General features: G+C 36.8%; 3 protein-coding genes across 8 annotated transcripts in view; 2 read left to right on the top strand and 1 right to left on the bottom strand.

Annotated features, from left to right (window-relative positions):
- Positions 1 to 1,831: 1,831 nt before the first annotated feature.
- LOC111440820 lies at positions 1,832 to 3,485 on the top strand. The gene is made up of 3 exons (XM_023077622.1): positions 1,832 to 2,414; positions 2,499 to 2,584; positions 2,942 to 3,485. Exons 1-3 carry the CDS (start codon positions 2,096 to 2,098, stop codon positions 3,230 to 3,232), a joined length of 696 nt encoding a protein of 231 aa, XP_022933390.1. The 5' UTR covers positions 1,832 to 2,095; the 3' UTR covers positions 3,233 to 3,485.
- A 1,837-nt stretch (positions 3,486 to 5,322) lies between these two features.
- LOC111440814 (probable galacturonosyltransferase 11) lies at positions 5,323 to 10,150 on the top strand. Its single transcript, XM_023077616.1, has 2 exons — positions 5,323 to 5,977; positions 8,300 to 10,150. Exons 1-2 carry the CDS (start codon positions 5,825 to 5,827, stop codon positions 9,752 to 9,754), a joined length of 1,608 nt encoding a protein of 535 aa, XP_022933384.1. The 5' UTR covers positions 5,323 to 5,824; the 3' UTR covers positions 9,755 to 10,150.
- Positions 10,151 to 10,466: 316 nt separating this feature from the next.
- LOC111440956 (uncharacterized ATP-dependent helicase YprA) overlaps positions 10,467 to 15,611 on the bottom strand; it is an 11,668-nt gene continuing 6,523 nt past the window's right edge. Inside the window, exons 17-30 of one of the 6 annotated variants that reach the window (XM_023077800.1) lie at positions 15,392 to 15,549; positions 15,122 to 15,281; positions 14,849 to 15,028; positions 14,597 to 14,713; positions 14,266 to 14,421; positions 13,832 to 13,999; positions 13,565 to 13,677; positions 12,182 to 12,305; positions 11,910 to 12,005; positions 11,738 to 11,800; positions 11,620 to 11,651; positions 10,974 to 11,151; positions 10,793 to 10,835; positions 10,467 to 10,671 (exon numbers count right to left, since the gene is read on the bottom strand). In XM_023077800.1, the coding sequence (XP_022933568.1) occupies positions 11,145 to 11,151; positions 11,620 to 11,651; positions 11,738 to 11,800; positions 11,910 to 12,005; positions 12,182 to 12,305; positions 13,565 to 13,677; positions 13,832 to 13,999; positions 14,266 to 14,421; positions 14,597 to 14,713; positions 14,849 to 15,028; positions 15,122 to 15,281; positions 15,392 to 15,549 (1,374 nt within the window). In that variant the 3' untranslated portion in view covers positions 10,467 to 10,671; positions 10,793 to 10,835; positions 10,974 to 11,144. Of the gene's footprint in view, positions 10,683 to 10,787; positions 10,836 to 10,973; positions 11,152 to 11,619; positions 11,652 to 11,737; positions 11,801 to 11,909; positions 12,006 to 12,181; positions 12,306 to 13,564; positions 13,678 to 13,811; positions 14,000 to 14,265; positions 14,422 to 14,596; positions 14,714 to 14,848; positions 15,029 to 15,121; positions 15,282 to 15,391; positions 15,550 to 15,611 lie in introns of those variants that run through there. The other 5 variants (XM_023077798.1, XM_023077799.1, XM_023077802.1 and 2 more) reach the window with 5 other exon arrangements.

Consider the following 15,611-nt stretch of genomic DNA (forward strand, 5'->3'; position numbering starts at 1 on the left):
ATGTCTATGGACCAAAGTTTATTTAATGAAACCAACAAGGTGGTAGTTGCTCCCCCACAAACAGCTGCCTCTGGTCCTCCTCATGAATAGCCTTTTAATTTCCTTTTTTATTTATTTAATGTTACAAATAAAATAAAAATAATTTCTTTTTAGTTGAATAAAACCAATTTTATTTAAAATAAATAAATAAACATAAATATTTTGCTTTATTTTATTTTATTTTATTTTATTTGTGTTCCAAGTGAAATTAAAACTCTTTCACAATTTAATTATTATCCAACAATAAATAAAGAAATAAATACTTTCATCAATATCAAGTACAAATTAAAAAGGACCCACATTATAATAATGTTTTTTTAACAAAATTTTAATGTATTTAATTTCCCCAAAATATCATTGACCATATACTCACTATCAATGCCCTCCCATTATTATTGTATTAATGGATTAAAAACATTTATACTTAAAAAAAAACAAAACATAATTTATTATATATTTTTAAATTATTTTTATTTCTAAAATCATAATATTTTTTTAAATAGAAATTTGAACCTCAAAATTTTTTGTTGGGCCGAAAAAGTTGGGTAAGCCCATTAATGAGCCCACCCTATAATATGACTTTGTGTGTGTGTGTATATATATATATATATATATATATATATATATAGTTTATATTACATCGTAAATAGTTTTTTTTTTCTTCTAATTTTAACTTTAATTTACCATATATAATATACTATTTTATTCATTTGAGAGTGAATTTTTATAAAAGAATTACCAACAATTATTTTAAATTTTCATGTGATTATATTTTAATATGAATACATTAAAAAAAAAAAAAAATTTGGATATTTTATTTTCAAGGGTATTTTGATATATTTAAATTAAATTGGATTGCAATTAAATTTGAAATTCTAGAATATTAATTATGAGGTTGACATTCCACTTCATATTGCAAATCTCCCAACCATATGGATCTCCACCATCCAATTTATTGGGTATTTTCCCACTTTAATTTTTTTTTTCTTTTTCTATTAATAAAAATTTCGTTCCTATAATTTGATAAAATACATATTATTTATAGTATTTAAAATTATTATTAAACTAATTTATTTTAAATTGGGAAATTTAATTTTTAAAAAATGCGGACGTGTGGAAATATTGTTTATCATTAAAAACGAATAATCTGGGTTTTACGGTTGCAGACGTGCGGAAATATTTAATAAATCCATATTTAAAATAATTATAATATTTACGTCAAAAAAAAAAAAATCCTAACTAAAATAGTTGAATTTTCCACGAGGTAGATGAGGTATTTGACCTTCCCATATTTATAGTTTTTATTAATAAATAATATTTTAAAGTCTATGTTAAAAATAGTATGGTTGAGTTGGATTGAAACTTTGGGTTGGTCGAGTTAATTCAACCCAACCCAAACTAATGGAGTGAGTAGTCTGAGTTAATTGGGTTCTCGAGTCAGTCATACGAGTGTTCCCAATTGACTCTACCTATCCTAATATGTTAACAAATCTATTTATCCAGTTAGGTTAACGCAATGATATTATTTTATTGTGTTATTTGTAAAAATTATCATTTTTATTTAATAAATTTTGATATAAAATAACTTCGGGTGATGTAACTAATTTAAGATTTATTAGAATTATAAAATTTAAAATAGAATGAAATCTAGAGGGTAAAATGGTATTTTCACATAATTGAGTATTTTTAATGCGTTTAACGTAGAATTAGAAGAAAAAAAAATGAAAAAATTGATTTGTTTGATGTATTACGCCAAAGAATTTGATTTAAAAAATTGTGGAAGCACTGCATGGCAATAGGAAATGGAAATGGATAGGAAACGAATATATTAATTCAATTTCATGTCAAGCACGTTCAAAGCGGTGCCCAACCATCCTGAAGAAAACGAAGAAAAATCGAGCAAGAACAACGCCGTTGATGAATTTGGACTGCCAGATGAACGAACCCAACATTTTTCAATTCCAAATGGCAATCATGGCGTATCTAGACTTTGATTTCATTCCTCTTACGACTTATAGTTATAAGTACCTGAGTTTCTTCAACCCATCACGGGAAAATGGCTAAGAAACACACCCGATTGCAGAGGTTGAGAGTTTCTCAATCGTCGGCTTGTTTCAAGCTCTGTTTCCAGCAGATTCGAACCAGACCCACCGGCGATTTGATTAAGACTTTTCAGAAGGAGGAGCTATTAGGGCATGGGGCGGATGAGTATTGCACGGACAGCGCGAAGTCTGTGGCTGAGATTGGTAATCGAATCATGGTTGTGGTTGATTCTAGTTTTGGGGGCAAAGGGGCTCTTGAATGGGTTTTGTCTCATGCTGTTCAAAATCAGGATTCTATTATTCTTCTTCATGTTGCCAAGTCTTCAAAACAAGGTTAAAATAATTCAAGGTCTTGTTTGTGTTGATTAGCTGGTTTTTGCTGGGAGCTCTTTTTCTGAAGGTGTTGATGTCTTGCAGGCGTTGTGTTCGATGAAATGCTTGACATGAAGGTTTATGAACTTCTTCTGTGTATGAAGAATATGTGCCAAATGAGAAGGCCAGGGGTAAGTTTCTTCATACCTTCCATCTTCTTTTCCGTAGGAATACATGGATAAAAGGAAGAGTTCAGTGAACAATACATAATCAAAGTTTAGTGTAAGAATATGCTCTGTTAGTTTTGCTTTTAAATTCTATACCATATCCCAAACATGACTAATTGGGATGATGTTTTCTATTAGATCAATCATTCCCATGTTCTGTTCTATCTGTGAATGGTGCAAATTTGAATTTCCTGGACTAGATATCAGGTGAATGTTGATTAAGCAGACGAAGTTACTTATAGAAACCTGGCACTAAAAAGGAATCCAACTGGGATAATTTAGAACAAAAGTAATGTGGGATGCGTTATTGATTAATTTCAGGTTAAAGTGGAGATGGAATTCCTACAAGGGAAGGAGATGGGTCGTGTAATTGTGGAAGAAGCAAAGAAACAGCGAGTGTCTTTGCTGGTTCTTGGGCAAAGAAAGCAGTCACCATTCTGGTCACTGGTAAAGAAGTTCAGTACAAACAAGAGAAGGAGTCATGGCGGGATTGTGGAGTACTGCATCCAAAACTCTTCATGCCCGACCATTGCGGTGAGGAGGAAGAGCAAGAAACTAGGAGGGTATTTGATCACTACAAAAAGTCACAAGAATTTCTGGCTTTTGGCTTGAATCTGTGTTAGAATTTGTTCTCTCCAGCTGCCATTGCTGTTTGTGCGGTGGAAAACAAGATGGAAATTGTGAGGCTTCTGATATTGTAAGTCTTATTTGACCTCACTTTTTGCTTCTTTTATGATCATGAGTGGATGTATTACTCAAAAGTAGAAACCCACAAAAAGAAAATGATGTGGAAATTTGTAAATGGATCTTCTGTTTCCACTTTCTTGTTGTTATTTGATCCAAGCTAGATGATTATCATTCATGCGTTTGGGAGTGAGCTTTTGCTGTCTCTGTCCTTTACATGAGATTATTAGAACTCATAGATTTCTTGGTAAAAATGGAACAAAAAAGTGAAAACTGATTGAAAATGATATCTTGAAAGAACCTTCCTTGATAAGTTTTGAAGTTGAATTAACTGAGCATAGTTTTCCCATCTTCCATGGCAATCACTGTTAGACTTCCTTTCTGCTTTCTCATCATGTTCAGTTTGAGAATGCATGACCAGTACACATCTGAAAAAGCCGAAAGGTAGGTCGCACGAACTTAGGCCAGCAAGATTCGTTTAAAGAATAGATCTAGTTTTTTTAGTTCAATAGTCTATGGAGTGATGGGGTGGGGGATTCAAAACGTGACTTCTTCGTCTAGGGTATATGTTTTTTCTTTATGAAGCTTTGTTTAAATTGTTATGGTCCAAAGCCATAGCAGATATTGTCCTCCTTTCCCTTTCGAGCTTCCCAGTGTGAGATCTCACGTCGGTTGGGGAGGAGAACAAAACATTCTTTATAAGGGTGTGAAAATCTCTTCCTAGCAGACACATTTTAAAAACTTTGAGGGGAAGTCCGAAAGGAAAAACCTAAAGAGGACACTATCTGCTAGCAGTGTGCTGACTAATTTATGAGATAGTATTGGCCAAACTGTGGATCATTTTAACCGCACACTTCTCATTATGTAAAGATCTAACTCAAAACTCGCTGGTAAGGGAAAACCAGTTGGATTCCGACAGGTACTGAAAGAAACAGCCAGCCTAAGTTAATCAAAGTTTGTGCCCTTCACATCATACATTTCTTTTCTGTAGTCAAGGCTCTGATAACTGAGAAGTCCCCACCTCAAAATTTAGCAGGAAAAGACTCTTTTTCTACCTATTTTCTTGTGGGTTGTTTGGCTACACTCTTTCTCTATCCTTTCTGTGGTTGGGCTTGTAAGCCATCCCAAGTTAGTCTCAGAGAAATAGTTGGGTTTTGCCTGTAGGAGCTTGTCATTGCTTAGTTGGTTTGTCCTTAGAAGTAAATGCTGTGTGTCGGCGCAGGGCTTTGTTTGTTATTCACTGCAAAGGCAGCAACATATTCTTTTCTTTTACTCAGTGGCTGATTAAAGTTGCCTTAAATCATTGAATTCTCTCTTTTTCCAAGTTGGGTGCAACAAAAATCTTCCTTGTCACATTCATCTAGCTAAGTATAATAAATTCATTTTTTAACCAAGAAAATCCAATGTATAAAATATAATAAATCACGAACCCATCTAGTTGGTTTGGAGCCGAACCGTTAAATTGTTGAGTCATATTAAATCATATGAAATGTGGATATGTTTCATATGGATGTGACACTATATATATATGTACTTAAAAAAGGGTAGTTAAGCTATGTTAGGTCGTATAGCTACAAATGAATTTAAGAACGAAGATGTCATTCAAATATAGTTGTTTGTAGTAAGTTATTTTTGTTCCTACTTATGAAGTAATAATTAAAAATCTTATTAGTGTAAAGTACATTATGTCATATCAACAATCAACCTAACTCGATCTTTCAATTTTGTTTTTTTCTTCACTATTTCGTAATATTTAAATTAACCTCTAATTGTAATGTACAAGCAGGCCGGTAACTTTTCTTTTGGGACTGTAGGTTAAAAACTTCATATACATAAGTTAAAAAAAAGAACAAAATTGAATGAAACTACTCTACCAAAAACTTTTTTTTAATTAAAAAAGAAAACCCAACAAGCAAATCATCACAAATTTTCAATTTTGTTACAAAGTCATGTTTTTTTTTATAACAGAAGTAAATGGAGATGAAAAATCCTTAGTGGGGTAAAAGAAATTGTAAATTTTGGTGTGTTTGGGCAGCGTAGCAACTATGGTGTTGCCAAAAAAAATGAGCGTTTTACATGGTAATTACAATTCAAGTTAACCTCGCTGGCTCATCAGGCGACTACAAAACCGCAGCACATGCTCCCATGAGCTGTGCTTTTCCTTAGCCTATGCTCCATTCAGACCCCCCTTTCATTTTTGGGAGAGACCGTTTTGTGAATTTATGAATTTCATTACTGCTATAGCTCATACAGATCAGCCTTACTCTTATTAGTCGTTGCCTTGTAGGACTGATTCTGATTCTGGGTACTTATTCTTTGCCTTCTCTTGGGTTTTTAGATTCAATAAAAAGGTGGGCATTTCTCACAACTGAACAGCCTCTATTGACTTGATCGAGATTGAGCCCCACAGTGATTGTAGATTCAATACTCCAACTTCTTCTACCTTTTGATTGAATCTGGGAGATGGGTCAGTTCGGATTCTTGATTTCGTGTTGAATCGGGGGAAGTGATCCGTGAAAAATGAGGCGGCGGCCGGCCGACTTTCGCCGTCCGGTTCGACGGAGGTTTACGCATTGGATCTGGGCGCTTTTTGGGGTTTTTACAATCGTAGGACTCGTTTTGTTTGTAGTTCACCACAACCAGAGTGAAGATCGCATCGAACAGCCCCTCCTGGTAATGCCCCTTCTTCTCCTAATTTACTTTTACGTTTTGAACTTCTCGATTTCGATTGAATTGATTTCTTCCAACTTGTGTTTGGCCGAATCATTGCTTACTCTGCTGCTCTTACATTTATGAATTCAATTGTTGTTGCTTTGATTTGAGGTTTCTGAGCTCAACATGATATAATCATGTTGTTCTTCCCTGTATATTTCCATTAGTTTTATCGTGGTATTAGCAATAAGAATCTTGGATAGTAATGTGGTTTTATCAATGGCTGTCATAATACGCTTCCAGTTCTGTTCAATCCATTCATGGATATCAAATTTGTGAAGCAATCTTGTAGGTAAAGAGTGTTTTCTATGGCTTAATTAATATGTTTAGGGGTTTGGTTTGAATCGATTGTGTACTATACATAGTCTATTTTAGGTTGGCCCTACTCTCACAAAGGACCACAACTATGGAGTAGCTGAGGAAATAATTAGGAGACCTTTTTGTTGTTTACACTTGTTTAAACCTTGATGTGGAATTTACGCTCATCTGATGTGAGAATTAATGAGGAAATTTGCTGTTTAGACTCTTCTGCCTATGAGATAGAAATGGTTGAAGTTAAGCAATGTGGTCATGGTTTTGAATGCTCTGTTTGGAAAGAAGAGTATTAAAGAATAAGAGATGTGCCACTATTTGTTTGAAGTAGAGCAGGTTTGGATAGACACGAGATACCTTAAAGTTAAGCAAAATAGATCTCGGGGGTGCGTGTCACTTCTCTTGTTAAATTGTCGATCTCTCGTTGGAGTAACTGGAAGAATACTGTAACGGCCCAGATCCACCGCTAGCAGATATTGTCCTCTTTGGGCTTTCACTTTTGGGCTTCCCCTCAAGGCTTTAAAACGCGTCTGCTAGGAGAAGATTTCCACACCCTTATAAAGGGTGGTTTGTTCTTCTCTCCAGCCAATGTGGGACATTACAATCCACCCCCCTTCGGGGCCCAGCGTCCTCGTTGGCACTCCTTCCTTTAATCGATATGGGACTGCCACCAAATCCACCCCCCTTCTGGGCCCAACGTCCTTACTGGCAAGATCGCCTTGTGTCTACCCCCCTTCGGGGAACAGCGAGAAGGCTGGCACATCGTTCGATGTCTGGCTTTGATACCATTTGTAACGGCTCAGATCCACCGCGAGCAGATATTGTTCTCCTTGGGCTTTCCCTTTCGGGCTTCCCCTCAAGGCTTTAAAACGCGTCTACTAGGGGAAGGTTTCCATACCCATAAAGGGTGGTTTGTTCTCCTCCCCAACCAATGTGGGACATCACAAATACATTTTTGTGGCTTTCGAACGTTTTGGTTAGAAAATGGTATGGGGAGTGTGAGATCCCATATCAGTTGGGGAGGAGAACGAAACATTCTTTATAAGGGTGTGGAAACCTCTCCCTAGCAGATGCGTTTTAGAAACCTTGAGGGGAAGCCTGAAAAGGAAAGCCCAAAGAAGACAATATCTGGTAGTGATGAGCTTGGACTGTTACAGGAAGTCATCAGTTTCATGGTTTTGTCATGTTTTTCGTGGTAATCACCACCATTTGGTTGAACATTAATACTTGAAAGTAAATTAAAAATATAAGTTCAGATTACTCGTACGAGGCAATGCAAAATGTCATACGACGATCTCTCTAGCTCAACTCTTAACGATGGTTACTTCTGATGTTTTTGAAACAATATAGTTGTTGTTTAATGAGGTAAAACATTCAAATATTGTTCTTTTCTGGTTGTATAATTGATTTGCATTGCATTGGCTGCTGATCAAATACCATACAGAAATATAGAATATAAAAGTGGTTTAAACATGAAGGGTATTTGTAACAGCCTAGCCTAAGCTCACCGCTAGCAGATATTGTTTGATTTGGCCTATTACGTATCGTCGTCAGCCTCACGGTTCTAAAAGGCGTCTGTTAGGGAGAGGTTTCCACATTCTTATAAAAAATGCTTTGTTTCTCTCTCCAACCGATGTAGAATCTCACAGTATTACAGCGAATTTGGACGGTAGTAAATAGTTATTTATCATCTTATAGAATATATGTAGTTCAAATCGAATAAAACATCAATGGTCAGTCATCTAAGTTGAGCAGATGTGCAAGGGAAAAGAAACTCATTGTAATTTACGAGAGTAAAATGAACAGCACCGTTACACGTAAGCTGTACGTATGTCCGACTGGCAGCACGTAAGCTGTACGTTGCTGGTAGTGCTTCAGTCCTCTTCATAGTTTTTCCCTTTTCTTTTTCATTGCATATTACGGCTTAAATGTTGAGTAGCTGACTCCTTACATGACCACTCTTTCTTGCAGGAGAGAAACTCAAGAATTGAACAAGTTGCTCATGACAGATTAAATTTCACCGAAGAAATATCGAGTGCCACATCGTTTTCCCGACAATTATCGGAGCAAATCACGCTTGCCAAAGCTTATCTTGTTATTGCCAAAGAGCATAGCAATCTTCATCTTGCTTGGGAGCTGAGTAATAAAATCAGAAGTTCTCAGCTATTGCTTTCAAAAGCTGTGATGAGAGGGGAACCCATCACTCTAGAGGAAGCAGAACCTATAATCAAAAGCCTATCCGCTTTAATATTCAAGGCTCAAGACACTCATTACGATATTTCAACGACAATAATGACAATGAAGTCTCATATTCAAGCCCTTGAAGAGCGGGCGAACGCTGCCACGGTCCAGAGCACAGTGTTCGGGCAACTTGCAGCTGAAGCTCTTCCTAAGAGTCTTCACTGCTTAAATGTGAAACTCATAGCTGATTGGATGAGATATCCTTCCTTTCAAGAACAGGCAGATGAAAGGAGAAACTCCCAGCGTGTCGTGGATAATAATCTCTATCATTTTTGCATATTTTCGGATAATGTCTTGGCGACGTCTGTTGTTGTCAATTCTACTGTTTTGAATGCTGATCATCCAAAACAGTTGGTCTTCCACATTGTCACAAATGAGATCAACTACGGAGCTATGCAGACTTGGTTCCTTAGTAATGATTTTAAAGGATCCACAATAGAAGTGCAGAAGATTGAGGACTTCTCTTGGCTAAATGCCTCTTATGCTCCTGTTCTGAAACAAATGCTCGATCCAAATACACGAGCGTATTATTTTGGAGGGCTTCAAGATTTGGCAGTTGAACCGAAACTGCGGAACCCGAAGTATCTGTTGCTGTTGAACCATCTTCGGTTTTACATTCCGGAGATCTATCCACAGCTAGAGAAGGTAGTGTTCCTTGATGATGATGTTGTCGTTCAGAAAGACCTCACGCCACTATTTTCTCTCGATTTGCATGGAAACGTGAATGGAGCAGTTGAAACCTGCCTCGAAGCGTTTCATCGTTACTACAAGTACCTGAATTTCTCCAACTCGATCATAAGCTCCAAGTTCGATCCACAGGCATGTGGATGGGCCTTTGGAATGAATGTTTTTGATCTCGTTGCATGGAGGAAAGCAAACGTAACTGGTCGGTATCATTACTGGCAGGAACAAAATGCTGACGGTTTGCTTTGGAAGCCAGGAACTCTCCCTCCTGGTTTATTAACCTTCTACGGGCTAACGGAGCCACTAGACCGGAGATGGCATGTCTTAGGATTAGGATATGACCTGAACATCGACAACCGGTTGATCGAGAGCGCAGCTGTAATTCACTTCAATGGAAACATGAAGCCATGGATGAAGCTGGGCATAACAAGGTACAAACCTCTCTGGAAACATTATATAAACCAAAGCCACCCTTATTTTGAAGATTGCATTACAAGTTAAAAGCGAAGTACTACGTTCATTTGGCACTTCCATTACCTTTCACCAATGCTTTCATTGTAGATTCAAAAAGTAGACAATTTTGAGTATGTTAGGAGGTTTTGTTTTCTCCACCCTTGTTTATTGAGATGAGAAAATTGAATGTTTTTTTTTTTTTTTTTTTTTTTACACATTAGGGTAAGTTCAAATGTAATGTGGAAAATGGCTATGGGTGTCCATTTTTTGGTTGGTGATAGCTTCTTATCCCATCCGCAAGCTGTAGGTCTCTTCTTCTTCTTCTTCTTCTTACTTCCCTCATGATCTGCAAGCTATAGATGATTGTTTACATGTCAATTTCTTAATAATTTATCCCAACACTTTAGTTATAATGTAATGAAACCAATTTATTGTTCATACTCAGTCTCCTGTGCTTCAGCCAAATCAAGTTGAGTCCTCACTGATCAAATGGTATATTGTACGACTCAAATCGTTACTTTGTGCATGTCATGAAGGCCTTTCAAATCTCGATAAACAAAATAAGATAACATTTTTTCAAAGTAGCACATGGGATGGAAGCTTCCATGGTTAAATTTGAGGTGTTCCATTGTTTAATTCTAGTTAAGAAGCTAGGCATTGCCAACTATAATAAACAGTAGCCAGCATAGCCCCCATTATGGAAACAGCGATGCCTCTCAAGTTTTCAACCGATTGGACAACATTAGCGAAGAAGAAAGAGTTAATAGCAAAAAGAGCAATTCCTCTAAAATTTTACTCCCAATTGAAGCCATCATTTCATGTATAATTCTTTTAAGAAACATATATATACATATATCCTAACGAGGTTCAGTCAAGCCTAAGTAATGAATTGTTTGAGCCGTCAGCACATATAATTGGGAGATGTGACACAATAGTTCTCTGATTTGTGCGAAAGAGCGATCTGCCTCCGAATCGCCTATGCAAAAATACCCATGAACTTGAATCAGTAAATACACATATATCACCAAAAGAACTTCAAATTTTTAGAAGAACAGAGTTCTAAGGAATCAAAGTTAGAAACCTTACAGTTCGCAAGTCTCATCGAAATCACATGCAAGTACTTCATAATCTGATGAAAAAAGAAGAATGGATATCGATCTTCGGCACTATGGGGTCAAACTGACTCATATCGAATAAAGGAAATAGAAGAAGAGAAAGAAAACAAATTTCCAAATGTTCAGAAAGGACAAGAATGATTATTGTTTACCTCAAGCTCAATCAATAACGTTCCGAAGGAGGTTGTTGGCTGTGGGAGCTTCAACACCTATCACAATTCTCAAGTCAATGGCGCAGCGCTGACACGCTCAGGTGGCTCAGAGGTGCACTGTCGCCACTCATCAGCATACTACGACTATTTCAGCCACCACCTTCTCTATGCCTACGGGCTATTCATCAGAATGGCAGCAAATTTATTAGGCTGAACTTTGGTGAAATTATTCAAAGGCCAACTGAATTATTATATTTAGATAGGCTTCATTTCATATGCAAACTAAAGACAAATAACTCTCTGAATTTACTTCCCAACCATTCATAAGTAAACTGGATGAAAATTCCAGCAGAGAATGCTAATACAACTGGGTTAAAAATGTAGAATTAGAAGGACTTCCCATTTTATTATATTTTGATAAGACTTCATTTCATATGCAGGATTTGTGTTGGGTAGTGCAGAGCGTGCATACTTATACTAGGAGGTGTAAGAAGGGGATTTCACAGTAGACAGTTCGTGTTGAGATATGGGGAGATGAGTGTGGTAAGGAATATTTTGGGCTTTGTGAATTAGTGGGGAGAGATTTCTGACCCTCGAAATAACAGTCTTAATTTGTCCTCAGATTCATGCAATCAAGAAATTTTACCTGTAATATGTTTTCTCTGCATCCAGAACACCCTGAGTGGATAAATAATTCAGTCAATTTCCAAAACAAAGCAGCACGAGCAGAAATAAATTAAGATCCATGGATTACAAGTTCGAACCTTGATAATTAAACTGGCTGCATCCTTGTGTAAAACCTCGTTGTATTCGTGACAGGCCAGACTCTGGGAAAAGGAAAAAAAATCACTCTAACGTCTTAACCTTGACCTACAATTTATTTTTATCTCTCTCTATTATTATTATTATTATTATGAGAGGGAAATTGAAGCAAACTTGGACACAATTAGGGCAGCCGGTCTCTCCGAAGCAGCAGCAAGAGGTGAGAAGTTCTAAAGCAGCATGCAACAGCTCTATGAAAACGGGTTGAATCTGTTACAAGTTCGGTTAAGTTCTTGATAATAAAAAAAACAATCACATTTCTAATGATTTTGCACACAAAAAGGAAATTGACAGCAGTAAAAAATTCCAGGATCTTGGATCCTCAAGCATTGACCCACACCTAACATACAGGAAAAATACAGCAGCAAGAATTCCACGTTGCTCACCTGAAGTGACACACCAGTTCCTCCAGGATGTTGATCATACAACAGAATCCTTTCTGGAAAATAGCGAGAATCATGAGGATTTGCACATTCAGGAGCCAAGTCAGACATGTTGCAAATTATACGTCTGCAAGAAACAGTGATGAGCTGAGATTGAAAATATGCTGAACTTATAGGATTAACAAAAGAGCAGCAAACATTTATAGATTTTTCTCGTGTTTTTTCTTTCTTCAGTAATTAGAACCTCCAACGTTTATAAGTAATGCCTTGACCTGTTAGCTCCAACTTGTGTCAATTGAAGAGGTGAAGTTGTGAACAGAGTAAGAAATTGACCACCAAGAGGAAAATTGGAATTTGGCCAAATCAAAGACCTCACCCCAGTAGCTAACTTCGTGATTCTTGCATCTCCCAAAGCATAAAGCCCATAGGAATGATGAATTCTTGCTTCTCCACTCAAACCACACAAACCGTGTCCATGTATCAGCCAGCAAGTTGTACTGAGCCGAGCAATTAATACCCATGATGCATGGAATTCCTTCATACTGAATTCCAAAAGTTGGAAAAATATATCTCTTTCATTTTTCTGAAAGATAGCTCGGTTTCCCATGAGAAAAAGTTTACAAGAATAGATGCCTCAGTCTATTTTGATTTTTCTAGTCAAGGTGCACCAATGTAGCAGAAAGGTCATATAAGGGGTTCTTTGCTGTGCATCATTTCAGCTGCATTGAGGCTTTGTAATTAAGTTGATAGCAGAAAATTTTTATCTTCATTGGCACCCAACGGTTCAACATTACCCATGAATCTCTGTTTGTTCATTCAATGTCTAATCCCAATCCTTCTTTTTGTTCATTCAAAGTCTAATCCCCTAGAGGAAAAAATCTTCAAGCCATCCCCTAGAGTGAAAAAAAATCTACGGAATCTACCATATACAGATTCACTTAGTTTCTTTGTTCCTCATTCAATGTCTAATCTCAATCCTTCTGTTTACCCTGCTCTCAAAGACTAAAATCCCGAAGATAATTAAATTATTTACTTGATTGTTAACTTTAGGGAGGATAAACACCATGCATTTTATCCAAAGATCTTCTTTCGTAATCCCTCCTTAATGGCGCATGTTATGCATGCAGCACTTGACCTGGATCTCTAAAGGTTTCTCTTCTCTACGAAACTATGGAGCAGAGATCTGGCTAGTTAGTATTAGTTAGATCCCACCTAAAGGATGTAGGGAGATGGTGGAGAAGGTGCTCATTAGTCCCCTGGCCCCAACCTTCTTTTCTTACAGGTGCTTGTTACAACAGCATGCCATATTTACACGTTCGGTAACACAAACTTCCAAGAGCATAACCTTTAAAGAAAATTTTAAACACATTTTAACGCAGGACTTACAATGGTACTACATTCAGAAGAGCATGTGAAGCAGCATGCAAGCCTGCACGAAAGTCATAGTTTTTCCTCTTCACCTCTTCTTTTATAGATAGTGGTACTGGAATCCAAACTGCCTGCTTAGCATAGCAAGGGAAAATAAAATCAGCAGGAGTGATGGAAGAACTCTTTTTTTTTTTTTAAGAAAAAAAGTTAACTAAAACATGACTTGATGGCAGGCCAATTGATTAAAAGAATAGGTCACAAGTACCCTGAGTTTGTAAATTCCACCTGAGAGTTATACGAATATTTTGGAAGGGAGAGGTCCACTGTGTCAAAAATTTGATTACTTCCTTTCCATATTCGATAGAAACCAAACCAAGTGGTGGTAACTCTGCAATCATTTGCTTGTGCAGTTGTTTTTAAGAGCGGAATATTTGGAGCTCTCCTTGGATAGGCCTAATTAACAACATGAAACTATTTAAAATTGGGAACTACTGAAAAACACTGTAACAATACTTTTTATGGATTTAAAATTCATGTCACGTTTCTCCATCGTAAATGCCAAAGCCATAACCCTTTTGAAACAAACCACTTACATTTCTAACAGAGAAATACACTTTCCAAAATCCAAATTTTAGAAGATATGATATCCAACATACAGCAAATATGTAACTTCAGAAAGATAGTGGTTAAAAAGCGACAAGTCAATAAGTCAAACATACCAAACTACCACCAATAACATGAACGTCAGTGTAATCACGTGTTTTTGTGTAATATTTTAGATCAGCTTCTTCACAGAAAGCAAGCATAGTTGACAAATTCAAGCTTTTGACCAGATAAGTTCGTCCTTGATGCATATAAACAGCACCTTCATAAACCTGAACCACATAGCCGGAAACCTATATTGTTAGTTTCACAAAATGACAATCGAGCAACCAAAAAGTAGAAATGAAAGGATCCTGCCTCACCTTTTATTAATCTCTTTGAATAAAAAATAGAAAGGATTTTGCTTATTAAATACATCAATGGTTTTATTTTCTAAACAGCAGTCACCTGAAAGAAAGCCGTGCTTTCCTCAATCTCTTCGAGAACTTCATTTCGGCGCTGATCTACAACTTTGTATCTCTCTGCTTCAATCGCTCGGATACTAACTGAGCGTGAAGGCATTTTCTAGAAAATATTAAAATAGGAACATCATAGTTCAGTTAACCACAGGCTTGTATCAAAATCCAATTTCTGATAAGTAATACACTTCAGTCCATCAACCAAAAGAACAGAGACTGAATCGATTGATTAGTTACATACCTCTTTCCCAATATAAGTCCAAATACTTTTGGATGAACCACATGATGGTGCAGGCATCAAATCTCCTCTACTTTTTAGAGACACTAGGGCAGTGTTTAAGCCAGGACCAAACAAATTCTGATCATAAACCATACAAACTGGGTGTTCATATGCAGCACACAACAAATGGTGTTCAAGAACCTAAAAAAGCAGCATCAAGAAATATGAGAACTACAACTTCACTAAAGCGGGGAGTGAGCCACCAATTTCAAGCATCACTATCAAATTTGGAACCTGTTGGTTTTCAGCATCAATATGGCAGCACTCAATTGGGCTCCCAAAAAGTTTTTCAGGGTGTTTCATGAAATATTGATCAAGAGGCCCTTCAAATGCAACATATACAGAAAGAGAGGTCTTTTCTCTCCTTCCTGCCCTGCCTGCTTGTTGCCACAAGCTTCAAAAGAATACAGCAAATGGAGGAATAGAAGTATTAGAAACCAAAAAACCTAAATTAAGGACAAAGTCAAAAGACCAAGTATAACAAAGAAGATTAAGGAACCCTACCTAGCAATACTACCAGGAAAGCCCAAATGCAGAGTTGCATCAATGTGGCCTACATCAATACCCAATTCAAGGGCATTTGTCGCAGCAACACCACAAAGGTTTCCCCCAAAAAAGTCACTCTCTATTCTCCTCCTATCCTGCTCCATTTTAAATATGCACTTTTTGGACAAGTTAAATTACAAAAAGCATCTCATAAGAGAAGCACCCAACCGCCAACACC

Source organism: Cucurbita moschata, unplaced genomic scaffold, assembly GCF_002738365.1.
Source record: "Cucurbita moschata cultivar Rifu unplaced genomic scaffold, Cmos_1.0 Cmo_Scf00003, whole genome shotgun sequence".
In the NCBI taxonomy this organism is placed as follows: domain Eukaryota; kingdom Viridiplantae; phylum Streptophyta; class Magnoliopsida; order Cucurbitales; family Cucurbitaceae; genus Cucurbita; species Cucurbita moschata.